The sequence below is a fragment of the Phyllobates terribilis genome, unplaced genomic scaffold (assembly GCF_046119375.1).
Source record: "Phyllobates terribilis strain yellow unplaced genomic scaffold, ASM4611937v1 Scaffold_10__3_contigs__length_209671492, whole genome shotgun sequence".
NCBI lineage: Eukaryota > Metazoa > Chordata > Amphibia > Anura > Dendrobatidae > Phyllobates > Phyllobates terribilis.
In genome coordinates this window covers 83,211,151-83,237,788 of record NW_027362770.1, presented here as the reverse complement: position 1 = coordinate 83,237,788, position 26,638 = coordinate 83,211,151, and the positions used below count along the sequence as shown (strand labels likewise).

At 51.8% G+C, this 26,638-nt stretch overlaps 1 protein-coding gene across 3 annotated transcripts in view; it reads left to right on the top strand.

The window, feature by feature from the left end:
* Positions 1–3,306: 3,306 nt before the first annotated feature.
* LOC141164418 (mitochondrial fission regulator 2-like) overlaps positions 3,307–26,638 on the top strand; it is a 57,629-nt gene continuing 34,297 nt past the window's right edge. For 2 of the 3 annotated variants that reach the window (XM_073649616.1, XM_073649615.1), the window contains exons 1-3: positions 3,307–3,427; positions 3,591–3,677; positions 21,967–22,065. In XM_073649616.1, the coding sequence (XP_073505717.1) occupies positions 22,037–22,065 (29 nt within the window). In that variant the 5' untranslated portion in view covers positions 3,307–3,427; positions 3,591–3,677; positions 21,967–22,036. Of the gene's footprint in view, positions 3,428–3,590; positions 3,678–21,966; positions 22,066–26,638 lie in introns of those variants that run through there. The other variant, XM_073649617.1, reaches the window with a different exon arrangement.

Below are 26,638 nucleotides of genomic sequence, written 5' to 3'. Positions count from 1 at the left end.
ATTACATTTGTTTGTTCTATGAAACTCTCAAAATGGCCAGAAAAAGAGAACTTTCATGTGAAACTCGACAGTCTATTCTTGTTCTTAGAAATGAAGGCTATTCCATGTGAGAAATTGCCAAGAAACTGAAGATTTCCTACAATGGTGTGTACTACTCCCTTCAGAGGAGAGAACAAACAGGCTCTAACCAGAGTAGAAAGAGAAGTGGGAGGCCCCGCTGCACAACTGAGCAACAAGACAAGTACATTAGAGTCTCTAGTTTGAGAAATTGACGCCTCAAAGCTCCTCAAATGGCAGCTTCATTAAATAGTACACGCAAAACGCCAGTGTCAACGTCTACAGCGAAGAGGAGACTCCGGGATGCTGGCCTTCAGGGCAAAGTGGCAAAGAAAAATCCATATTTGAGACTGGCTAATAAAAGGAAAAGATTAATATGGGCAAAAGAACACAGACATTGGACAGAAGAAGATTGTAAAAAAGTTTTATGGACAGACGAATCAAAGTTTGAGGTGTTTGGATCACACAGAAGAACATTTGTGAGATGCAGAACAACTGAAAAGATGCTGGAAGAGTGCCTGACGCCATCTGTCAAGCATGGTGGAGGTAATCTGATGGTCTGGAGTTGCTTTGGTGCTGGTAAAGTGGGAGATTTGGACAAGGTAAATGGGATTTTGAGTAAGGAAGGTTATCACTCCATTTTGCAACGCCATGCCATACCCTGTGGACAGCGCTTGATTGGAGCCAATTTCATCCTACAACAGGACAATGACCCAAAGCACACCTGCAAATTATGCATGAACTATTTAGGGAAGAAGCAGGCAGCTGGTATTCTATCTGTAATGGAGTGGCCAGCGCAGTCACCAGATCTCAAACCCATTTATCTGTTGTGGGAGCAGCTTGACCGTATGGTACGCAAAAAGTGCCCATCAAGCCAATCCAACTTGTGGGAGGGGCTTCAGGAAGCATGGGGGGAAATTTCTCAAGATTACCTCAGCAAATTAACAGCTAGAATGCCAAAGGTCTGCAATGCTGTAATTGCGGCAAAAGGGAGCATTCTTTGACAAAAGCAAAGTTTGAAGGAGAAAATTATTCTTTCAAATAAAAATCATTATTTCTAACCTTGTCAATGTCTGGACTATATTTTCTATTCATTTGGCAACTCATTTGATAAATAAAAGTATGATTTTTCATGGAAAACACAAAATTGTCTGGGTGACCGCAAACTTTTGAACGGTAGTGTACACACACACACACACAGACACACACACAGACACAGACACAGCCCCTCTGCAGAATATAAACCAGAATGTAAACCTATATTTCTCTGCGGTATCTGTGCATCATGAATCATTGTATGTATTAAAGGGGCCCACTGAGACTCAAAAACCTGGAGCCGGCCCTGTGTGTGTATGTATTTTACACAGGAGCAGTGTGTGTGTATATATTTTGCAGAGGGGCTGTGTGTGTGTGTGTGTGTGTGTGTGTGTGTATTTTGCAAGTCTCCTGTAATGTCCACACCTGCCCCAGGTTAAATCTCTGACTGACGCAGCGCTCTGACTGGCGCAGCGCTCTGACTGATGCAGCCCCCTGACTGATGCAGCGCTCTGACTTACACAGCGCTCTGACTGATGCAGCCCCCTGACTGATGCAGCCCCCTGACTGACACAGCCCCCTGACTGATGCAGCGCTCTGACTGATGCAGCGCTCTGACTGACGCAGCGCTCTGACTGATGCAGCGCTCTGACTGACACATCGCTGTGACTGACGCAGCCCCCTGACTGATGCAGCGCTCTGACTTACACAGCGCTCTGACTGACCCAGCCCCCTGACTGATGCAGCCCCCTGACTGACACAGCCCCCTGACTGACACAGCCCCCTGACTGATGCAGCGCTCTGACTGATGCAGCGCTCTGACTGACGCAGCGCTCTGACTGATGCAGCGCTCTGACTGACGCATCGCTGTGACTGACGCAGCCCCCTGACTGACGCAGCCTCCTGACTGACACAGCCCCCTGACTGATGCAGCGCTCTGACTGATGCAGCGCTCTGACTGACGCAGCGCTCTGACTGATGCAGCGCTCTGACTGACGCAGCGCTCTGACTGGCGCAGCGCTCTGACTGACGCAGTGCTCTGACTGGGGCAACGCTCTGACTGACGTATCGCTGTGACTGACGCAGCCCCCTGACTGACGCAGCACTCTGACTGACACAGCGCTCTGACTGGCGCAGCCCCCTGACTGATGCAGCACTCTGACTGATGCAGCCCCCTGACTGACACAGCGCTCTGACTGACACAGCCCCCTGACTGATGCAGCGCTCTGACTGACGCAGCGCTCTGACTGATGCAGCGCTCTGAATGACGCAGCGCTCTGACTGACGCAGCGCTCTGACTGGTGCAGCGCTCTGACTGACGCAGTGCTCTGACTGGGGCAACGCTCTGACTCACGTATCGCTGTGACTGACGCAGCGCTCTGACTGACGCAGCCCCCTGACTGACGCAGCGCTCTGACTGGCGCAGCGCTCTGACTGACGCAGCGCTCTGACTGACGCAGCCCCGTGACTAATGCAGCGCTCTGACTGATGCAGCCCCCTGACTGATGCAGCGCTCTGACTGACGCAGCGCTCTGACTGACGCATCGCTGTGACTGGCGCAGCGCTCTGACTGATGCAGCGCTCTGACTGGTGCAGCGCTCTGACTGACGCAGCCCCCTGACTGACGCAGCGCTCTGACTGACGCAGCGCTCTGACTGACGCATCGCTGTGACTGGCGCAGCGCTCTGACTGACGCAGCGCTCTGACTGACGCAGCGCTCTGACTGACGCATCGCTGTGACTGGCGCAGCGCTCTGACTTTTATATGTATGTGCACAGCGCTGACCCACTACCCGCGTCACATGACTATGGGAGACATACAGGGGCCAGGTGGTAGACTTTTGGCTGGTGTAGAAATTAAAGTTTTGCCCTTTTTCCATCACAGGTGAGAAAGGCTGCAGAGTCCGGCTCCACAGTCAGGAGCCATCATAGGAGCACACAGGATGCAAAGTATGCTGGCCCTGTGACGCAGGAACACTTCCATGGAGCCAGAGGCTGGAGCTCGTAGAGACCGCGGCGGTGAGCCCTCCAGCACCCGGCCACCCCCCATGTATACACGGCCACTTACACCTCACCGGCCACTCAGCTCTCCTGGACGCAGCACGTACACCGGGGTCACACAACAACCTCTCCAGCCTCAAGCACACGGCGACCGTTACCTAACCCCGCCCACAGCGACACCTGCAGCTGATTGGCTCTGGAATCTGTCACATGTCTTCACACAGCTGGACGTAATCTCACAGCGCTGGGTTTGAATGAGTCTCGTCCGTTCTCCTCGTCCTGTCCCGGAGCTGCGCGGAGACACCGAGAGCTGACACTACCCCCGGGCGGACACGGTGAGTGACGTCCTGTGCTCCGTACATACCGGGGCCTGTTTCCGGCCTAAAGTGGCTGATCACAGAGAACAATAGCTTGAACGTAAAGTGACTGATACCAGAGAGCACCAGCAGGCATAGATTGCTGCAGCCAGGTCAGTGAGCTTTCATTGTTGTTTTCCAGGAGGAAGGAATCCTGTGTCCGCCATCACCTCTGCAGCTGGAGCTGATCCACCAGCTGTCGGAATACCTGGGAGTGCCCACTGAGCAGGTGAGTGGTGATCGGGCCTGGGACTGGCGCACATGTATAGGGGCTCCAGCCTTATGTTGTACTTTATATATGGTACCAGTGATTGCTCACTGACACCCCCATGTTCCTTCATATCGCTACCCGTAGCGACCACGCACCAATGGCAGAAAAGGAGAAGTGACCTCTCCAGCAGGACAGGGGGGCATGGGGGATTCATAGCTGAGTATACTCAGGACATACAGTACAGACCAAAAGTTTGGACACACCTTCTCATTTAAAGATTTTTCTGTATTTTCTTGACTATGAAAATTGTACATTTACACTGAAGGCATCAAAACTATGAATTAACACATGTGGAATTATATACTTAACAAAAAAGTGTGAAACAACTGAAAATATGTCTTATATTCTAGGTTCTTTAAAGTAGCCACCTTTTGCTTTGATGACTGCTTTGTACACTCTTGGCATTCTCTTGATGAGCTTCAAGAGGTAGTCACCGGAAATGATCTTCCAACAATCTTGAAAGAGTTCCCAGAGATGCTTAGAACTTGTTAGCCCTTTTGCCTTCATTCTGTGGTCCAGCTCACCCCAAACCATCTCGATTGGGTTCAGGTCTGGTGACTGTGGAGGCCAGGTCATCTGGCGTAGCACCCCATCACTCTCCCTCTTGGTCAAATAGCCCTTACACAGCCTGGAGGTGTGTTTGGGGTCATTGTCCTGTTGAAAAATAAATGATGGTCCAACTAAACGCAAACCGGATTGAATAGCATGCCGCTGCAAGATGCTGTGGTAGCCATGCTGGTTCAGTATGCCTTCAATTTTGAATAAATTCCCAACAGTGTCAAAAGCAAAACATCCCCACACCATCACACCTCCTCCTCCATGCTTCACGGTGGGAACCAGGCATGTAGAGTACAACCATTCACCTTTTCTGCGTCGCACAAAGACACAGTGGTTGGTACCAAAGATCTCAAATTTGGACTCATCAGACCAAAGCACAGATTTCCACTGGTCTAATGTCCATTGCTTGTGTTCTTTAGCCCAAACAAGTCTCTTCTGCTTGTTGCCTGTCCTTAGCAGTGGTTTCCTAGCAGCTATATTCCGATGAAGGCCTGATGCACAAAGTCTACTCTTAACAGTTGTTGAAGAGATGTGTCTGCTGCTAGAACTATGTGTGGCATTGACCTAGTCTCTAATCTGAGCTGCTGTTAACCTGCGATTTCTGAGGCTGGTGACTCGGATAAACTTATCCTCAGAAGCAGAGGTGACTCTTGGTCTTCCTTTCCTGGGGCGGTCATCGTGTGAGCCAGTTTCTTTGTAGCGCTTGATAGTTTTTGCAACTGCACTTGGGGACACTTTCAATGTTTTCCCAATTTTTCACACTGACTGACCTTCATTTCTTAAACTAATGATGGCCACTGGTTTTTCTTTACTTAGAATTTGTATTATGGCAAGAAAAAAGCAGCTAACAGTCTATTCAGTAGGACTATCAGCTGTGTATCCACCAGACTTCTGCACAACACAACTGATGGTCCCAACCCCATTTATAAGGCAAGAAATCCCAGTTATTAAACCTGACAGGGCACACCTGTGAAGTGAAAATCATTTCTGGTGACTACCTCTTGAAGCTCATCAAGAGAATGCCAAGAGTGTGTGACGCGCTCCCTGGGCCGTGGGGCACCCAGTGCCGGGCCGGTAGATGCTGGGGGATGTCACAGTGGCGGTGACCCGGTCCGTGACCCGGGGCGGTCAATAAAAGGGGTTATTGATAGGGGATTTATAGTGACTCTATAAAGTTTGTGACGCCACCTGTGGTACGCAGCTAAAGGGAGCCACCGCTGTGCAGCAGGTCCTCTAGAGCTGATGTTACTGAAGCAGGGATGGTGTGGCTCTCCACAGGTAGAGCTTAGCTCCAGGGCAGTGTAGATGTTGTTGTAGGTGATGCTGGGCGTTGTAGTGCAGGGGTTGATGGTGCAGTAATAAACACAGAGGTAGTGTAGTGCAGTCCTCAGGGTCTTTACTCTCGGTTGTTGCAGTTCAGGTTACAGGTACCAGTGTAACTTCCCTCGACGTGCTGCGCTTACTCAGGGAGGGGTTCAGACCACCCCCAGGTAACTTCAGAGTACTTAACAGAACCCCCTTCTGTATGTTCTCTCTCTCTCTGGCCTTCTCCCTGCACCTCACACCTAGTGCCCCCAATCCGGAACCAGCGGGCCTTGGCGGGTGACATCTGTTCCATTCCCTGGGTCCTATATGGCTACCTTCTCGGTGAGACTGGTGTGGACTTGTGGCTACAGGACATAAAATACTGTAGCCTCCAGTTTCTAGTTAGGCATAGAGTCCTCTGCTAGTTGAGGGATCGGTTCCCTTTGTACGGCCTGACCCCTCCACCGCCTGATAGATTCGGGCGTACGGGTGGCCTCCAGCACTGCCCGTACCCCTGGCGTCCTTTCCTTATTCCTGGAGCCTTTCTCCTGCTCCTCTCTCCTTTCCTTTCAGTCCTGGGCCTCTCACCAGGCCCTCCTCCTGAGCAGAGCTCCTACAGAGCCTCTGCTCCTTCAACTTCTCCTCCTCTGACTGAACCTCACTTCACAAGATGGCTCCTGTTCTTATATCATCTCTCCAGTGCTCCCCTGAACTGCTTCCTCCACCCACACCCACTACATGGTTCCCCCTTACTGTGGTCCCCCCCCCCACTCCAGCCTGGGACCAGGGACTGTGCTCTCCAGTAGGAGCAATCTCGCCCTGCCCTCTGTACTGGAGTAGTGTAATGTTGGATGCAGGTGTTAGGGTCCCGAGCCGTACTTCTTCCTTACCTGAGAGTGAGACACCACACCTCTGGGTGAGATGCAGCACCTCTGTGGCGACCGAACCCTCAGGGGCGCCACATACCCCCCTGGTAAAACACAGCACGTCCGCGGGCTGGAACAGAGTAAAAAACAGGGTATTTTTAAAGACATGCAAAATTTTGGAATGCATTTGTGGCGCCCCTGAGGGTTCGGTCGCCACAGAGGTACTGCACCTCACCCAGAGGTGTGGTGTCTCCCTTTCTATCAGGTAAGGAGGGAGTATTGCACGGAACCCCAACACCTACATCCAACACTACACTACCCCAGGCCAGCAGGAGGGGCAAGACGCAATGTAGTTTTCTGCTGAGCCCTGACCCTGGCTGGGGTGGGGGGAACCCAAAGTTAGGGCGAACCAGTAGTGGGTGTGGGTGGAGGAGGTAGTTCATGGGAGCACTTATACAGTAGATATATAAAAGGTAGACATTTTAGCATTGGGGAGTTGAAGAACAGTGTGTGGTTGAGTAGGAACAGTCCGGGAGCAGAGTCTCTTTAGGAGCTCTGCTCCACCACAAAGGGCCTAGGACTGAGGCCCAGGAGGGGAGCAGGGAGTAAGCTCCGTTCTATAGAAGGGATCCTAGGGGGTACGGCGAATGCAGGCGGCACCCGTACACCCCGAACCTGCCAAGCGTCAGGAGGATCTAGGTCGCAAGAAGGGGACCGGCCCCTGGCCCAGTCGTGCAGCTTCAAGCCTCGGCTGGAAAAACCGGAGGCTTCTGGCTTCTATAGCCACAAGCCAAACCCTCACTTCAATCCAAAGTAAGGTCAAGCAGGTCTGTGCAACTCCGACGGACAGGGGGGACCTCGCAGCACCCGAACAGGATTCACAGTGGCAAGCGCATGGCAGGAGGGAGAAAGACCCAACGCGAAGTCAGTCTAGAAAGGTACATAAGAAAGTGGGGTTCTGCCAGGTACACCCAAGCTGCCTGAGGAAGGACTGAACCCCTGCCCGGTGAACGCAGAGCGACGCGGGAGGCTTGCACCAGTACAGTTCACCTGTGGACTGTCTAAGAACTGTGAGTAAATCTTGGATGACTGCACCAAATTGCCTCCGTCCCTTCCTTTCACCAGCGCCGTTTCCCTCCCTGCACTACAACGCCCAGCGCACCTGCATTTATTCTACACTGCCCTGAGGCCTGCTCCACCTGAGGGGAGCCGTTCCATCTCAAGCTGCCCTAACACCTGCCTCAGAGGACTGTCGCAGCGCTGGTGATCCTCACCAGACACCACAGGTGGCGGCACGACATATCCCCTATAAATATCCCCCTTTTGAGTGACCGCCCTGGGCCACGGACCGGGCCAGCCACCGTGATATCCCCCAAGAGCAGCCATAAGGCCCGGCTGCCGAGTACCCCACGGCCCTGGGGGCGAGTCACATTCACATAGAAGATTATGAATATAACATTTCTTCCCTTTATGGGAGGCACATTTCTTGAACGTTACTGGTTGTCAAAACATTATAAAACACTTTTAATAACATTCTTCAACAAGTTACAGCACGATCTGTAACCGGGTGTCCATTTTCTTTAGTAAGGTGCTATTCAGTGAACATGAGGGACCCGCCCGAAAACCCTCAACGTAGGCCCTGGGCGTGGCTGCAGGGCATAGATGATCCAGGTGTTGGACCACGTCTTCGGCCACGCCAAACGGGTTTTTGTTCGATGGTCTTTTTACATAAAACCAATAGGGGGCACTTTAATAAGTGCAACTATTTACACTGGAAAGTTCTTCGGTTATTCACCGTCCATAACCTGACAGTTTTTGTACCCTTTCCAGGTAACTGGATAAACACACTCACATCTCAAACTTGCAGTGTCTCTGCCATACCCCTACGGGTAACTATATACTGTTCAAGTTCCAGCTACTGTGCTCAGTAGTGGTGTTCCCTCCTGGGAAGCTCTTGTCCACTATAGGCTGGCCCAGCCAGGTCATCAGCGCTGTAGGATGAGGAACTGCTCACTTTCCCCACCCTGTAGACATTCAGGGCATACCAGTTCCTCTCACATCTATGCCTGGTGTAGGTGATGTAATCATCCGGGTACAAGTTCCGATCCGGATGTCCTTCTTTAAGGTGGGACTCCACGTCCCTCTGATTCACGAAAAGGTCCGTCTTGGCCTGTGGATCCCGGATGAAACCCCATCCTCCATGCTGGTTGAACTTCACTACGGTCCCTTCGGCACGGGGACCTTATGCTGACTTCCTGTCCTTGCGGGCCCTGGCCTTCTCCTCCATGTTCCGGGCCTCCAGTCTCTCCTAACGCACCCGCCGGATGTGGCACTCCTTCTCGAGCTGCTCCACTTCCCTCTTGCAGTCCTCTCTTCTGCGGGCAGCCTCTGCTTTTGTTTCTCGGGGAAACCCCATGAGGTCTTCCCCAGGGTTATCCCAGTCAAATTGATCCTCCTCACTTCGGGAGACGGCGGGGGGTGGGGGAGCTGGTAATAGTGGGAGCCGCTGGTCTTCCACCTCTGCGGTCCAATCCCAGGGTCGGCGTCCGTACACCCACTCGGGTGTCTGGGTAAGCGGTTCCCGTAAGGGGCCCAGGAGCGGGCCGGTGTTGCTGGTGCCCAGAGGTGACGGTCCCGAGCCCCAGAGGACGTCTAGGGCGTGCGCGCCCGGGGACAGATGACCTGGAAGGAGGGCCCGGAACGGGTCCGCGTCTTCCGCGCCCGGGGGCGGAGGGCCTTGCTGGGGTGTCAGGAGCGGATCTGCATCAGTAGCGCCCGGGGTCGACGGTTCCACCAGAGGGCCAGGAGCAGGTCAGCGCCTCTAGCGCCCGGGACAGGGAGGCTCCTCTTACCTGCTCCCGCGGCCGCTCTTGCGCTGCACTCTGCCTCCTGGTGCTGGTCCGGATCCGCCAAGGCTGGGGCGCTGCCTGTGCTTTGCAGCGCTGGCTGCTGCCGGTTCGCCATCCTCTCTACTATCTCCTTTTTCCAGCTGGCGATGGCATCTTGCTGGGCCCTCTCCATTCTCCCGGTCAGGTCCTCCATCCCGGCATAGAGGAACTCCGAATCCTCCCGGCAAACTACCTCCTCCAGGGTGAGGGGTGCCTCAGGTCGTAGCAGGCCGCTGGCAGGGACTCCTGGTGCACTTCCCTTCATGTTGCCTGCCAGGTGCGGTCTGTCTAGACTGGTCAAGACCACACCCTGTCTCCCAGTTTTCTTCTCTCCTCTCCCCTTTCTGGGGCGGTCCCATGGCTGCTTGCTGTCGGCCACACCCGGAGGTAGCCTCTCCATATATGGCTACCTTCTCGGTGAGACTGGTATGGACTTGTGGCTACAGGACATAAAATACTGTAGCCTCCGGGTTCTAGTTAGGCATAGAGTCCTCCGCTAGTTGAGGGATCGGTTCCCTTTGTATGGCCTGACCCCTCCACCGCCTGATAGATTCGGGCGTACGGGTGGTCTCCAGCACTGCCGTACCCCTGGGGTCTTTTCCTTATTCCTGGAGCCTCTCTCCTGCACCTCTCTCCTCTCCTTTCCTTTCAGTCCTGGGCCTCTCCCCAGGCCCTCCTTCTGAGCAGAGCTCCTACAGAGCCTCTGCTCCTTCCACTTCTCCTCCTCTGACTGAACCTCGCTTCACAAGATGGCTCCTGTACTTATATCATCTCTCCAGTGCTCCCCTGAACTGCTTCCTCCACCCACACCCACTACATGGTTCCCCCTTACTGTGGTCCCCCCCCACTCCAGCCAGGAACCAGGGACTGTGCTCTTGTGTCACCCTGGCCTGGATGCCACAAAATCTAATAAAGCTGTGTCTTTAGAGCAAGGGGGAGGTTCTCTAGTCAAGGGAACATTAGCATGCAATACCTCCTGTCTCAGGCCAGTAGGGGGAGCCGGCTGCCCCTATAAAAGCTGGAACTGGGGGCAGGGTTAGGGAGAACTGGACGACCTGTCTCAGGACTGAGAAGCATCCCAGAGCAGAGAGGGACAGTTGTATTGCACCCTAAGAGGAAGTGTGGCGGTAGGAGAGCCACAAGCCAGAGACAAGAGGCGAAGTGAGCCTGTCTTGGCAGATAAAGAACTCAATTTACCAGACTTTGGTGTCTGAGGCTGTGAGGATTCCACATTCTCCAGCAGATAACCAGTCCGCAGGGGACTGTAGGTTCCTTGGCCTAAGACGCCTGAATGCCCTGCCACAACAGAAGGGACCAGAAAAGCCGTACCAGGCCGGGAACAGAAAGGAACCCACGTCGCAGGCGATACAGGCGAGAATACACGGAAAGCTCGGAAACGTGGGCTGTTACCCTATAAGGAGGAGATAGCCAGAAGGAGCACAGAAAGCACGGTAGGCCTACACCCTCACCCTGACCAGGGCCAATTTCCCAATTGCTCTCAGACATCCAGGTCCCCTCCTAGCCGGGACTGTTTATGGGTCAGTTTACCTGTTCTAGTAAAGACCCTGGACTGCAACCTGTTGTCTGTGTGCTCCTTCGCACCTCCAGCACTACCGGTACTGGGACTCTCACCACCATCACTCCCACCATCCATTATACTGCCTGGGGCCGCACTCTTCCCGTGGGGAGTCACACTACCCCAGCTGCACACCTCATCAGCCCCAGCGGTCTGCATGCAGCGGCGGTTCCTAATAACGGCAATCCACAGGTGGCGTAGTCGGACATTATCAATAGTGCATAGCAGACTATCACTGGCCTGACCACCCTGAGCCACGGAACCGGGTAGCCACTACTACCCCCATCGTTCCCCTGTTGCCCGGATCCGAGTGCCCCACGGCCCAGGGGGCGAGTCAGCTTTGGCGTAGTCGGCAGGATTGCAACCAACCCACCACAAACGGGTATTGCGTGCCTAGAAAAGACTTTGCACTTACCTGAGTGAAGTTTCCCGCCATCCGGAACCGTTTCCCACCATTTCCACACCGTCTCCCGGCATCTTCCATCGGTTCCCGCCATCTTCAGCCGTTTTCCCGCCATCGGACGCCATCTTCAGGACGCCGCGCGGGAAGAAGAGGGGCGTGGACGTCCAAACCGCGCGAGACCTGAAGCTCCGCCCCACGCACTGACGCTGCGCAAGGTCCTGGAAGGGAGAGAGAGCGACGCTGACGTCACCAGGACGCGACGCAAAGTCCTCGTCCGGAGCAGCACCAGCGGAGCCGCGGCCTACAGAAGAGGATCGTCGGAAGGTAGGCCACGCTTGACTAGGGGGGAGGAAGATGTCGGACACGGAGGCGCCCACTACCACCAGCGCAGCTGCAGCAGCGGTGATGCCATTTTCCCTGCCCTACATTCCTGGAGCGGCCTGGCTGCCTAAGTATTCAGGGGAGCCCCATGCCCTAACTGACTTTAAGGAAAGGCTGTACAGTTTGTTCCAAGTTTACCCCCTGACAGAGGAACAGAAGGTCAGCATACTAACAGGGCAGTTAAATGGCGCAGCCCAAAGGGAGGTAAAATCATGACCCACTGAGGAGAAAAGGACCGTGAAGGGTATTCTGGCCCGGCTGCGGGGTACCTTTGACACACGTACCTCTGCTGAAATTAAAATGAGGTTCTATGGATGTAAGCAGCGGGCACAGGACAGCATCAGAGACTATGCCCTAAATCTGCAGGAAGCCTTGAGGGCTATCCAACAAACTGACCCTGGCAGTGTGCAGGAAACGGATAAGCTACTAACAGAACAATTCATAGAAGGTCTGCTGTCTAGCGCCCACAGGGCCCAACTGCGCCTCATGTTCTTTCAGAACCCTGATCTGACCTTTGCCCAATTTAAGGACAGGGCCATAAGGGTGCTCCGTGAACCTGCAACCAGTGGCGCTATAAACCCCCGGCGCCCTGCTCTCACCTACCACCAGGAGGCGGCGCTGTCCTCTGTGGACTCCGTGGGGGCTGAAGCACAGGCCCTGAGCCAAGCCCCGTCGAAGGATCTACACCACCAAGTCCAGGAGCTGACCAGGAGCGTTGCTGCATTGACCAGGACCGTCCAGGCATTACAAGTGGACCCGTCAAGACCCATTGAGTTGGCTTCAAGTCCGGAGGATGTCCCGTGGTGTCGACAGAGGAGGATCCCGTCGTTCCGAGGGAGGCCCACAGACCGCTACGCGGAGGATGGACAGCCCATTTGCCGTCGATGCAACCAGCCCGGACACATTTCCAGGTACTGTAATTTAAACGGGTCCAACCTGGGGCAGAGGGCCGACCCCCAGGCATAAGATCACCAGGCCCTTATAATTGGCGTGATAAGTACTTTGGGGGGCGCCCGGTTTTACCCGTGGTGCTGGACGGTATCCCTATGAGCGCCTTGCTGGATACTGGGTCGCAAGTAACCACTATCCCTTATGTACTTTTTAAGCAGTATTGGACTGATGCTGATATCACACGGTATCCAGACAGTAACTTGAGCATCATCGCCAGTAATGGCTTACCCGTGCCGCAGATGGGGTTCAAGGAGATGACCATTAAAATTGGTAAAGTTGAACTACCAGCACAGGGAGTGATTATTGTGGACATTGACCGTCGTGAAAGTCACCCTAAAATAACTGTGGGTACTAACGTGATTGAAAATTGTCTTTCAGAGGTAATTGTAATTCTACAACAGGTGGCGGTGAATGCTAGTTCCAGCCAACAGAGAGTCCTCAACAAGGAGATAAAAGCCCTGATGAGACGGCAGCAGGTAGAACTATCTGGTGGTGAGATCGGTAGCGTAAGAATGAGTGACCCATTCCCAATTTCCATGCCTCCCAAAAGTGAAATGATGATCTGGTGTCGGACTGCAATCGGGTTGAGAGGTAGAGACTACCAAGCCATGGTAGAACCCGTGTACTCGGACAGCAGGCCCACCATTTTGACAGCCCGGGGGGTGGTTGATGTCCGTCATGGGAGGGTGCCCGTCCGCATCCTCAACATTGGGGAGAGGGAAGTACACTTACCCAGGTACGCTACACTCGCCAAACTGTTTGTTGTGGAACACAAAGCTATCAGGGCCGTGGAACCCTTGCCTCCATCTCCACAGGCGGAGGGTAATGGCTCCCAGAAACAAAAGGAGGACTGGTGCCAGAAACTCCATGTGGATGCTGACTCCACTCCCCTGCACCAAAAACAAGGAGTCTACCGGGTGATACAGGAGTACGAGAGAGTCTTTAGTAAGCACCTGCTAGATTTCGGCAGAGTAAAAGGGATAGAACACCACATCCCCACAGGGAGCCACCCACCAATAAAAGAGAGACACAGGCCTGTACCCTCTGCACATTATCAGAATGCCAAGGGTATGCTAAGAGAAATGAAAGAAACTGGGGTCATTAGAGATAGCTGTAGCCCCTGGGCAGCCCCCTTGGTTCTAGTGAAAAAGAAAGACGGCACCATGAGAATGTGCGTAGACTATAGACAAATCAACCGTATCACCCATAAAGACACATACCCGCTGCCTAGAATAGAGGAGTCTTTAGCCGCACTAAAATCAGCTAACTTCTTTTCTACTTTGGACCTTACTAGCGGGTACTGGCAGGTTCCTGTGGCAGAGGCTGACAAGGAGAAGACCGCCTTCACCACCCCGATGGGACTGAGCGAATTCAACTGTATGCCTTTCGGGCTCTGCAACGCACCAGGGACCTTCCAGCGGCTGATGGAATGCTGTCTAGGGCACCGAAACTTCAAGACGGTCCTCCTTTACCTGGACGACGTGATCGTCTATTCGAAGACCTACGAGGGCCATCTAAAGCACCTGGCCGAGGTGTTCGAAGCCCTGGCAGGCTATGGCCTGAAGGTGAAACCATCGAAGTGTCACCTGTTGAAACCGAAGGTCCAGTACCTAGGGCACGTGGTAAGTGCGGAAGGAGTAGCCCCCGACCCTGACAAGGTCACGGCAATCAAGAGCTGGCCAAGCCCCTCGAATATCAAAGAGGTGAGACAGTTTCTCGGGTTGGTAGGCTACTACCGAAGGTTCATCCCCGGGTTCACTAAGATGGCAGCTCCTATGCAGGACCTCCTGATTGGACAGTCTAAGTCCAGAAGTCAAAAGCCACCCTTCAAGTGGGATAAACCAGAAGAGGAGTCCTTCCTCCAGATAAAGATTGCCCTCACAGGGGATGAGATCCTGGCTTACCCTGATTATGGCCAGCCTTTCATTCTCCACACAGACGCCAGTAATGTGGGACTGGGAGCCGTACTGTCCCAAAACCAACAGGGCAGAGAAAGGGTGATCGCGTACGCCAGCCGGAAGCTGAGGCCCACCGAGAGGAACCCGGAGAATTACAGCTCCTTCAAGCTAGAATTCTTGCCCGTGGTGTGGGCCGTGACGGAACGCTTCAAGCATTACCTGGCCTCTGCAAAGTTCACCGTGTACACGGACAACAACCCGTTAACACACCTGGACAATGCAAGACTGGGTGCCCTAGAACAGCGGTGGATGGCCCGTCTCTCCAATTACGACTTCGTGATCAAGTATCGGGCAGGCAAAACCAATGCCAACGCTGATGCCCTATCGAGAATGCCTCACTTACCTGAAGGTGACGAAGACCCAGAAGAGCTGGAGGAGGTAGAACTCCCCGCGTTTCACCGGTATGGAGCCGCTCAATACTCCCACCGCGTGAAGGAGGAGGATCTAACAACCATGATGATCAATCCCCTACCTCACCACATCTGGGCCGAGACCCAAGATAGTGACCCTGCCATCCGCCTGGTGAAAGATCTGCTGACCCAGGAAGATGCCCGCATAGATCCGGATGCTCCAGAGGAAGCCAAGCAGCTATGGAAAGAGAAGAGCAAGCTGTTCCTCTATGAAGGCAAGCTGTGCAGAAGGATTGTCAACCACCGGACGCACTAGCTGACCTGGCAAGTCGTGGTCCCAAGGCGGGTTGCAGCTATGGTCCTGGGGGCTTACCATGACAGAGCGGGGCACTTCGGTTGGAAGAAACTGGAGTTCCTGCTAAGAGGATGGTTCTTTTGGGTCGGCATGAGAGGGGCTGTAGAGAAGTGGTGCAGAGACTGTGGCCCTTGTCACCTAAGGAGGAAGGACCGTGCCAGCCAGAAGACACCCTTGAGGCCCATCATCACCACGCAGCCTCTTGAGCTGGTAGCTCTGGACCACGTCAAATTGGCTCCAAGCCGGTCAGGATACATCTATGCCCTGACAATCGTGGACCACTATTCCCGTTTTCTAGTGGTAGTCCCGGTGAAAGACTTGACAGCCCAAATGGCGGCCAGAGCCTTCCAGCAATACTTCTGCCGTCCACACGGGTATCCGGAACAGGTCCTGACAGACCAGGGTCCAGCGTTCGAAGCTGAAATCTTCCAGGAGTTCTGCAACCTCTATGGCTGTAAGAAGATTCGTACAACGCCTTACCACCCACAAACCAACGGGATGTGTGAGAAAATGAACAATATAGTCATTGATCTCCTGAAGACGTTGCCCCTGGAGGAACGCAGCCTGTGGCCAGAAAAACTGCCGGACCTGATAGACTTATACAATCATATCCCGGTGAATGCTACCAACTGCACCCCGGCTTACCTGATGCGAGCCAGACCAGGTAAGCTGCCCGTAGACCTGGAGATGGGAGTCCTGACGCCTGAGGACACCTCCCCGGATGCGGACTGGGATACGGAAAGGCAACTGCAGTACAAGAAGGTACAGGAGAGTGTGGAGAGGAGCCTGGCCCAGGTGAGAGAACGGCAAGAAAGACTCTTCAACCAACACGCCCCTGCTGGTCCCCTAGAACCTGGTGAGCAGGTCCTGAAGCGGAAGAGAAGGCTACATAAGTTGGACGACCAGTGGGAAAGGGAACCCTACACCGTACTGCAGTCTGATCACGACAACCCGAAGGTGTGCGTGATCACCAAGGACGGAGGTGAAACCACTAGCACCGTCTCCAGAGACCACCTCAAAAGATGCCCCGAGCAACTCCGTAGTGCAGAAGAGGATCAGAGTGACCTTGAACCCGCAGAGGACAAGGAAGAAATGATCAGCACCGTTCTCGGAGAGTTCCCTCAGTCCTGGACTCGCATAAATGATGCCATAGTGGTACCCGTCCTGCATTTCCTGCAACCGGCACAGCAACAACCAACACCAGAGCCGGAAGGTGAAGAGGAGCAAGCGGTTCCAGAGGCAGAAGAGCCTGTACTAGCAGCCCAGGAGAGTCAACCCTCTGCTGACATTGAGCCTGCCATGCCTGCGGTAAGCCAAAGGGCCCGCAGACAGCTGCCTGCCCTACCTGTACACCCAGCTGGTAGCTGTACCCCTAACGCTAGTGGGGAAAGTCAGGTCAGTCCACCACCAGACAGTGGGTTAAGGAGGTCAACCAGGAGCACAAAGGGGCAGATACCCGCTCGCTGGAGAAAACTGTAAATAACCTTGCTGCCAAATGTTGAAATGTTTGCCAAGTTACCTGCATGATTGTTAATAGTGTATTTCAGTTTCTTGCAGTTACCGTACGGACTCAAAGGTTATGGACTTTTTTATAACCGGGACCATGTATGGACTGCGTTCGGAGCCTAACCCAGGAATGAACTAAGACTGTAAAGGATTTGGGGTAGGACAGACCCCCCCATCTGGTTAAGGCTCCCCGTTGTGCTGGTGATATGGACACCCGGTCACAGACCACACTGTGACCTTAAGAACTCAATCTGTGTGTCGTTTGTCTATTAATGTTTTATAGTCATGTATATTATCTTTGTTTATTGTTTAGTCCCGGAGTACTAAATTTTACTAGGGGGGAATGTGTCACCCTGGCCTGGATGCCACAAAATCTAATAAAGCTGTGTCTGAGAGCAAGGGGGAGGTTCTCTAGTCAGTGGAACATTAGCATGCAATACCTCCTGTCTCAGGCCAGTAGGGGGAGCCGGCTGCCCCTATAAAAGCTGGAACTGGGGGCAGGGTTAGGGAGAACTGGACGACCTGTCTCAGGACGGTGAAGCGTCCCAGAGCAGAGAGGGACAGTTGTATTGCACCCTAAGAGGAAGTGTGGCGGTAGGAGAGCCACAAGCCAGAGACAAGAGGCGAAGTGAGCCTGTCTTGGCAGATAAAGAACTCAATTTACCAGACTTTGGTGTCTGAGGCTGTGAGGATTCCACATTCTCCAGCAGATAACCAGTCCGCAGGGGACTGTATGTTCCTTGGCCTAAGAAGCCTGAAGGCCCTGCCACAACAGAAGGGACCAGAAAAGCCGTACCAGGCCGGGAGCAGAAAGGAACCCACGTCGCAGGCCATACAGGCGAGAATACACGGAAAGCTCGGAAACGTGGGCTGTTACCCTATAAGGAGGAGATAGCCAGAAGGAGCGCAGAAAGCACGGTAGGCCTACACCCTCACCCTGACCAGGGCCAATTTCCCAATTGCTCTCAGACATCCAGGTCCCCTCCTAGCCGGGACTGTTTATGGGTCAGTTTACCTGTTCTAGTAAAGACCCTGGACTGCAACCTGTTGTCTGTGTGCTCCTTCGCGCCTCCAGCACTACCGGTACTGGGACTCTCACCACCATCACTCCCACCATCCATTATACTGCCTGGGGCCGCACTCTTCCCGTGGGGAGTCACACTACCCCAGCTGCACACCTCATCAGCCCCAGCGGTCTGCATGCAGCGGCGGTTCCTAATAACGGCAATCCACGGGTGGCGTAGTCGGACATTATCAATAGTGCATAGCAGACTATCACTGGCCTGACCACCCTGAGCCACGGAACCGGGTAGCCACTACTACCCCCATCGTTCCCCTGTTGCCCGGATCCGAGTGCCCCACGGCCCAGCCCTGCCCTCTGTACTGGAGTAGTGTAGTGTTGGATGCAGGTGTTAGGGTCCCGAGCTGTACTCCTTCCTTACCTGAGAGTGAGAGACCACACCTCTGGGTGAGATGCAGCACCTCTGTGGCGACCAAACCCTCAGGGGCGCCACATGTGCAAAGCAATCATCAAAGGAAAAAGGTGGCTACTTTGAAGAAACTAGAATATAAGATATTTTCTGTTGTTTCACACTTTTTTGTTAAGTATATAAATCCACTTGTGTTAATTCATAGTTTTGATGCCTTCAGTGTGAATGTACAATTTTCATAGTCAAGAAAATACAGAAAAATATTTTAATGAGAAGGTGTGTCCACACTTTTGGTCTGTACTGTATGTAAAATACAGCAAAAACCCTTTACCAGGTCCACTGCCCTGGCAATAAGCTGTGTAAGAAACTTTGTAATGTATTTGAGAGAAAAGTGCTTCTTTCTCCACTTATGAGCCACTTCATCTCCTCCCCCTTCCTCCTAAAGTTATCATACTGTTAAAGGCATTATCCAGGACTATATTATTTTTTTTACAGCAAGCAGGCAGGTAGTTACTAAGGGGTCACAGACCAATTCTGCGGCAGCTGCTTCTCTTCCGCTCTGCTCTGTTGACTACTCACACTGTGCTGACAGCCGGCTCCTCACTGCCTAACTGCGGGAATCCAGCTGTCAATCAGCATGACGTCAACAGTCAACATAGCAGCCCGGAAAAAGAGGTGCTGTGTTGACCTGGAGCAGCTGAATCGCCGACAGGAGCGGTCGGTGACTGCTTTGAGCCGGCGCCGGATACAACAAGCAGATAGTTAGCAACTACCTGCTGATAGCAACAAAATAATTTAGTCCTGGATAAACCCTTTAAATCTGTCTCAGTGAAAACAAGACAGACTGATAGCTCACTGAGGGATCTGATTACAGCTGTCTTTTAAAGTCTATGGAAAGGGAAGATCTGAGAAAGAACCAGAGACACGCATAGACCCGTGCTGCTGCTTGCTTTCTAGGAAGTGTATAACTAAACTTAGGTAAAGGCCTGTCAGCCATCACTAAGTGTACATCATGGGGTGGCGAGGGTCTCATGAAGACAACCCCCAACCATGTGGCTTTTCTGGCATATAGATGTTATAGGCGACAGGGAGCACCCTGTATGTGCCAAAGTGAAGAGCCAATCCGTAAGAAGGACTCTGCGCTGGTGACTTGTGTGATGTTCACCTGATTGTCCTCTGCTGCCCAGGAAATATCTGACTGTCTGTAGCTTCCTCTGCTCTTCTCCCACACTCCACAACCATTCTGATACAGTGTCATCCTATGGAATTCACCCTAGTGTGTGTATGAGACAGGGAAATTGGATTGTGAGCCTCATTCAGACAGGGACTAATGAGTGATGGCATATGCATTCAGACTGTCCAGCATATTAGAGCCACTTCCTTCAGTGTTTGAGACTGAGTACAGGGCAATATCTCCATAGTCACCACTCTATTCAACCTCCTCACCATGGAAGGAGAAGGGGTCACTGGACCCCTGTTCTGAAGATCAGTAGGTCCCCAATAATCAGACATTCTTAAAGTTAATTTCCAGCTTTCTATTTTTCATATATTTCACCCTTGTTAGTTATAAGTAAAGTGTGCGCATTAATTTACCTACCGGTTGTCATCTTCTACCGTTTCCAGCACCGCTCAGATACTCTCCTGTCTCATGTGAACGGAGATATCACTAGCCGGATCACCACAGCGTTTCTTTGTCTCTCACTTTCTCAATATAAGTTTGAGGTTCGGCGTGAAGCTCTCATAGACTTACATTAAGAAAGGAACTAAAGGTCTGCGGTGTGAGCCAGTAAGGGAGAACTGTAGTCACATGATACAGGGGAGAACTGGAGCAGCGCTGGAAACGGCAGAAGACAGCAATCAATAAGTATTTAAGATGCACATTACTGATAACTAAAAAAAGGGTGAAATAATAAAAAAAAACCAACTACAATTTCTGGAGTGGGAATTCTTGTACAGTGGTGGCCAAAAGTATTGGCACCAGTGCAATTCTGTCAGATAATACTCAGTTTCTTCCTGAAATGATTGCAATCACAAATTCTTTGGTATTATTATCTTCATTTAATTTGCTTGCAAGGAAAAAACACAAAAGAGAATGAAGCAAAAATGAAATCATTGATCATTTCACACAAAACTCCAAAAATGGGCCAGACAAAAGTATTGGCACCCTCAGCCTAATACTTGGTTGCACAACCTTTAGCCAAAATAACTGCCGCTTCCGGTAACCATCAATGAGTTTCTTACAATGCTCTGCTGGAATTGTAGACCATTCTTCTTTGGCAAACTGCTCCAGGTCCCTGATATTTGAAGGGTGCCTTCTCCAAACTGCCATTTTGAGATCTCTAGACAGGTGTTCTATGGGATTCAGGTCTGGACTCATTGCTGGCCACCTTAGAAGTCTCCAATGCTTTCCCTCAAACCATTTTATAGTGCTTTTGGAAGTGTGTTTTGGGTCATTGTCCTGCTGGAAGACCCATGACCTCTGAGGGAGACCCAGCTTTCTCACACTGGGCCCTACATTATGCTGCAAAATTTGTTGGTAGTCTTCAGACTTAATAATGCCATGCAGACGGTCAAGCAGTCCAGTGCCAGAAGCAGCAAAGCAACCCAAAACATCAGGGAACCTCCGCCATGTTTGACTGTAGGGACCGTGTTCTTTTCTTTGAATGTCTCTTTTTTTTCCCTGTACACTCTATGTTGATGCTTTTTCCCAAAAACCTCTAATTTTGTCTCATCTGACCAGAAAACATTCTTCCAAAACGTTTTAGGCTTTCTCAGGTAAGTTTTGGCAAACTCCAGCCTGGCTTTTTATGTCTCGGGGTAAGAAGTGGGGTCTTCCTGAGTACAGTCCGTTTTCATTCAGACGCCGACGGATAGTACGGGTTGACACTGTTGTACCCTCAGACTGCAGGGCAGCTTGAACTTGTTTGGATGTTAGTCGAGGTTCTTTATCCACCATCCGCACAATCTTGCGTTGAAATCTCTCGTCAATCTTTCTATTCCGTCCACACCTAGGGAGGTTAGCCACAGTGCCATGGGCTTTAAACTTCTTGATGACACTGCGCACGGAAGACACAGGAACATTCAGGTCTTTGGAGATGGACTTGTAGCCTTGAGATTGCTCATGCTTCCTCACAATTTGGTTTCTCAAGTCCTCAGACAGTTCTTTGGTCTTCTTTCTTTTCTCCATGCTCAATGTGGTACACACAAGGACACAGGACAGAGGTTGAGTCAACTTTAATCCATGTTAACTGGCTGCAAGTGTGATTTAGTTATTGCCAACACCTGTTAGGTGCCACAGGTAAGTTACAGGTGCTGTTAATTACACGAATTAGAGAAGCATCACATGATTTTTCAAACAGTGCCAATACTTTTGTCCACCCCCTTTTTTAGATTTGGTGTGGAATTATATCCAATTTGGCTTTAGGACAATTCTTTTTGTGTTTTTTCATTGAAGACAAATTAAATGAAGAGAATAATACCAAAGAATTTGTGATTGCAATCATTTTCAGGAAGAAACTGAGTATTATCTGACAGAATTGCAGGGGTGCCAATACTTTTGGCCACCACTGTATAGGCGTGAAATTTCCTTTTATAGGACAATCCCTGCACTGATAATTGTCAGCCGCCATGGTTGTATTTCTGATCTTAGTGACTACTGATGATCTCAATATTGTTTGTTTTTGCCCTTTAAAAAGAAAAATTCTATTCTCTTTTTCCCAGCTAGTGCCAGTATGGGAACGGTTTACCCGCAGACGGAGTTTTGTACGTGCTATTGCAAGTCGTCTTCCTCATGTGCTATTTGAAGAAATTGATATGCAGGTATAGTAATGAATGCTTTATCTTTTAATGCCAACATCTAGAAAATTATGGGGGCAATTCATCGTTCCTTCAATGCCGTTTCTCTGGTGCCAAAAATTAAAAATAAATTTGAAGCAGGGTGTATTTGTGCAAAAAATGTGGTGACATCTTGCCCGCTCTGGCACTTTGTTAAATAGTGGGGCATGGATAACTTACTGTAATGTACCCCAGATACGTAATGTCACTATATAAGCTAAATTAATTGCAATAGCTAGCAGAATAGGGACCCCCTTTGTGTCTGAGCAAAAGAACCACGTTGCCCGAGCTGGCACATGCATTACACGGGGAAGGGGGTTTAAATGGCCATAGTATAATGCTACACTTACCCATTGGTGGCTACATGCAGCTTCGCACAGTGAAGAAATGTTTCAACAACCAACATAAAAATGTGGCCCTATGTTTTAGCGTCACATGCATGATGGCACAGCAGGTAGGTCCTGGCCAGTGTGGTATTGTTATGTCACATGAAGGTTTGCATGCAGGTACCAGCTTTCAAGAGCTGGGAATGCAGACAGATTTTACAATGCAATGCACGGAAAAATGTAAAGTATTAAAGTTTTTTTAACTTTTTTTTTTTAATATTTAATTTGTGTTTTAATAGTATAAAATAACTAAAATAAAGTTCTGATATTCCCAACCATTAAGTAGTAGGGATAGAGTTGCTGATATTTGCCAAAAAAAACTAATGTAGTGTTAACTGGCATTATGACTGCAGTAAATATGGGGGATCTGCTCCATGTGTCTGACACCCCCCCCTTCCTTCTGAGTGTTTGCAAAAGGATAAAGGAGGATGAAGTTTAGGATCACAGTCCAGAGACCTTTAGTTTTTGACCACAATGTTATATCACAGATGATACGATTAGATACATGGCTCTGCAGACTGCATCTCACAAGATAGGATTAGATACATGAACTTTATGACACATAACATTAGGTATATGCAGGGCCGGCTCCAGGTTTTTCTGGGCCCCGGGCGAAAGAGTCTCAGTGGGCCCTTTTAACACATACACGATTCATGATGCAGAGATATGGGGGAGAAATATATATATAGTACACAGGGCCCAGCCTGCCACCTCATCCTTCACATATGCAGACATGCGCACACACACGGTACGCAGACATATGCGCGCACACACACGGTATGCAGACATATGCACGCACACACACGGTACGCAGACATATGCACGCACACACGGTATGCAGACATATGCACGCACACACGGTACACAGACATATGCACGCACACACGGTACGCAGACATATGCACGCACACACGGTACGGAGACATATGCACGCACACACGGTACGCAGACATGCACGCACACACGGTACGCAGACATATGCACGCACACACACGGTACGCAGACATATGCGCGCACACACACGGTACGCAGACATATGCACGCACACACACGGTACGCAGACATATGCACGCACACACGGTATGCAGACATATGCACGCACACACGGTACGGAGACATATGCACGCACACACGGTACGCAGACATGCACGCACACACAGTACGCAGACATATGCACGCACACACGGTACGCAGACATATGCACGCACACACGGTACGGAGACATATGCACGCACACACGGTACGGAGACATATGCACGCACACACGGTACGCAGACATGCACGCACACACAGTACGCAGACATATGCACGCACACACGGTACGCAGACATATGCACGCACACACGGTACGGAGACATATGCACGCACACACGGTACGCAGACATATGCACGCACACACGGTACGGAGACATATGCACGCACACGCACGGTACGCAGACATATGCGCGCACACACACGGTACGCAGACATATGCACGCACACACAGTACGCAGACGTATGCACGCACACACGGTATGCAGACATATGCACGCACACACGGTACACAGACATATGCACGCACACACGGTACGCAGACATATGCACGCACACACGGTACGGAGACATATGCACGCACACACGGTACGCAGACATGCACGCACACACGGTACGCAGACATATGCACGCACACACGGTACGCAGACATATGCACGCACACACGGTACGGAGACATATGCACGCACACACGGTACGCAGACATATGCACGCACACACGGTACGGAGACATATGCACGCACACACACGGTACGCAGACATATGCGCGCACACACACGGTACGCAGACATATGCACGCACACACAGTACGCAGACATATGCACACACACGGTACGCAGACATATGCACGCACACACGGTATGCAGACATATGCACGCACACACGGTACACAGACATATGCACGCACACACGGTACGCAGACATATGCACGCACACACGGTACGGAGACATATGCACGCACACACGGTACGGAGACATATGCACGCACACACGGTACGCAGACATATGCATGCACACACGGTACGCAGACACACGCACGCACACACGGTACACAGATATGTACACATACAGACATACACACATTTTTACACAAATTCTTAAAAACATATATAAAACAGACAAATATATATACACCGTTATACACACTGACATTCACATACATGCACTCACACAGACCCATTACAAATATTTTTAATATGGGGATTGGGGAAGCTTCACTCACCTGTCCCCGGTCCAGTGTCCTGTCCAGCAGATCTTCAGGTATGGGGCAGTGCAGGGCCCCCGGCGTGTCACAGACATCATGGCCCTGGACCATCAGAGGGGCCCACTTGCGGTCGGGTCCGGGTCGCTCCCCCCCATCTGTGCAGGACCTCCGACGGTGCTTGATTGCCGGCACTCCCCCAGACATGGCCGCGCGCTGTGCGGCAGTGTCTGCTAATAATGACAGGAACGACACACAAGCACAATTGAAGGTGCAGTGCCGTCGACCCTTCCGTGTCATTACTAGCAGACACAGCCGCACAGCACGCGGCCATGTCTGGGACTGGGGGAGTGCCGGCAATCAAGCAGCGCCTGCGTCACTGAACAGGTGCCGAGGAAGTGGCCAGGGCCCTGACAGTGAGTGGGCGGTGGGCCCCGACAGTGAGTGGGCGGTGGGCCCTTCTGATTTTCCAGGGCCCCGGCACTTGCCCGGGTACGCCGGGTGCTGACGCCGGCCCTGGGTACATGCCTTTGTGGAATGTATGACATGATATGATTACGTACACAGCCCAGCAGACTGTACTACACATGATAGGATTAGGTACACAACTCAGTGGACAATTACTGCGGTCAGTGTAGATGACCACCAGGTGCAGAGCCCCCTCAAGCAAATAGCGCCACTCCTCCAGCGCTAATTTGATGGCCAGCAGTTCTCGATCTCCTATGGAGTAGTTGCGTTCGGACGAGGAGAAGAGCTTGGAGAAGAAGCCGTAGGTCACCATTCGCCCGGACGAGGATTTCTGGGTGAGCACTGCTTCGGCCCCAGAGGAGGAGGCATCAATCTCCAGGAAGAACTGCTTGTTGCAATCCAGACGGTATAGCACAGGAGCGGAGGAGAAAGCTTGTTTAAGGGAGACGAAGGTCTTCTCCTCCTCGGAAGTCCATTTCCTGGGATTTGCTCCTTTACGAGTGCGCGCAGAGATGCGAGCAGTCCGGGAGGAGAAATGAGGAATGAAGAGGTGGTAATAGTTTGCGAAACCCAGGAACCGTTGAATCGCCTTCAACCCCTCCGGTCGGGGCCACTTTAAGACGGCAGACACTGTCTCTGGATCCATCCGCAGTCCGGTCTCGGAGATGATATAACCCAGAAACGGCAGGAAGGTCTGCTCAAAGAGGCATTTCTTGTATTTAGCATACAGGCGATTCTTCCGGAGCCTCAGCAGAATCTGACGAACATCCCTCCGGTGTGAGGGCAGATCCGTGGAGAACACCAAGATATCGTCCAGGTACACCACCACGCAGGAATACAGGAGATCTCGGAAGATGTCGTTAACTAGCTCCTGGAAGACGGCTGGAGCATTACAGAGACCGAAGGGCATCACGCGGTATTCGTAGTGACTGTCCCGGGAGTTGAATGCCGTCTTCCACTCGTCTCCCTGGCGAATCCGGACTAGATCGAGCTTGGTGAAAATCTTTGCGCCTTTTAGGCGATCAGACAGCTCCGAGATGAGAGGCAGGGAGTACTTATTTTGATGGTAATCTGGTTTAGACCCCTGTAGTCGATACAAGGACGCAGAGAGCCGTCTTTCTTCTCGACAAAGAAGAATCCTGTTCCAGCTGGAGAGGTGGATTTCTGGATAAATCCCCTAGCAAGATTCTCCTCTATGTACTCAGACATAGCACGGGTCTCGGCCAGAGACAAGGGGTAGATTCGCTCGCGGGGAGGTGAAGCACCAGGTACTAGGTCGATGGGGCAATCATACGGCCTATGAGGTGGTAGTGTCTCCGCTTCCTTTTTGTCAAAGACGCCCACATAGGACCAGTAGGGAGCCGGCAGGCCAGTTAGGTTAGCTGGATTAGACGGGGGTCAAGCAGGATGAACCATGAGTCCTGTCTGGTTCCGGCATTCCTGACCCAAACGGATCACTTCACCAGATCTC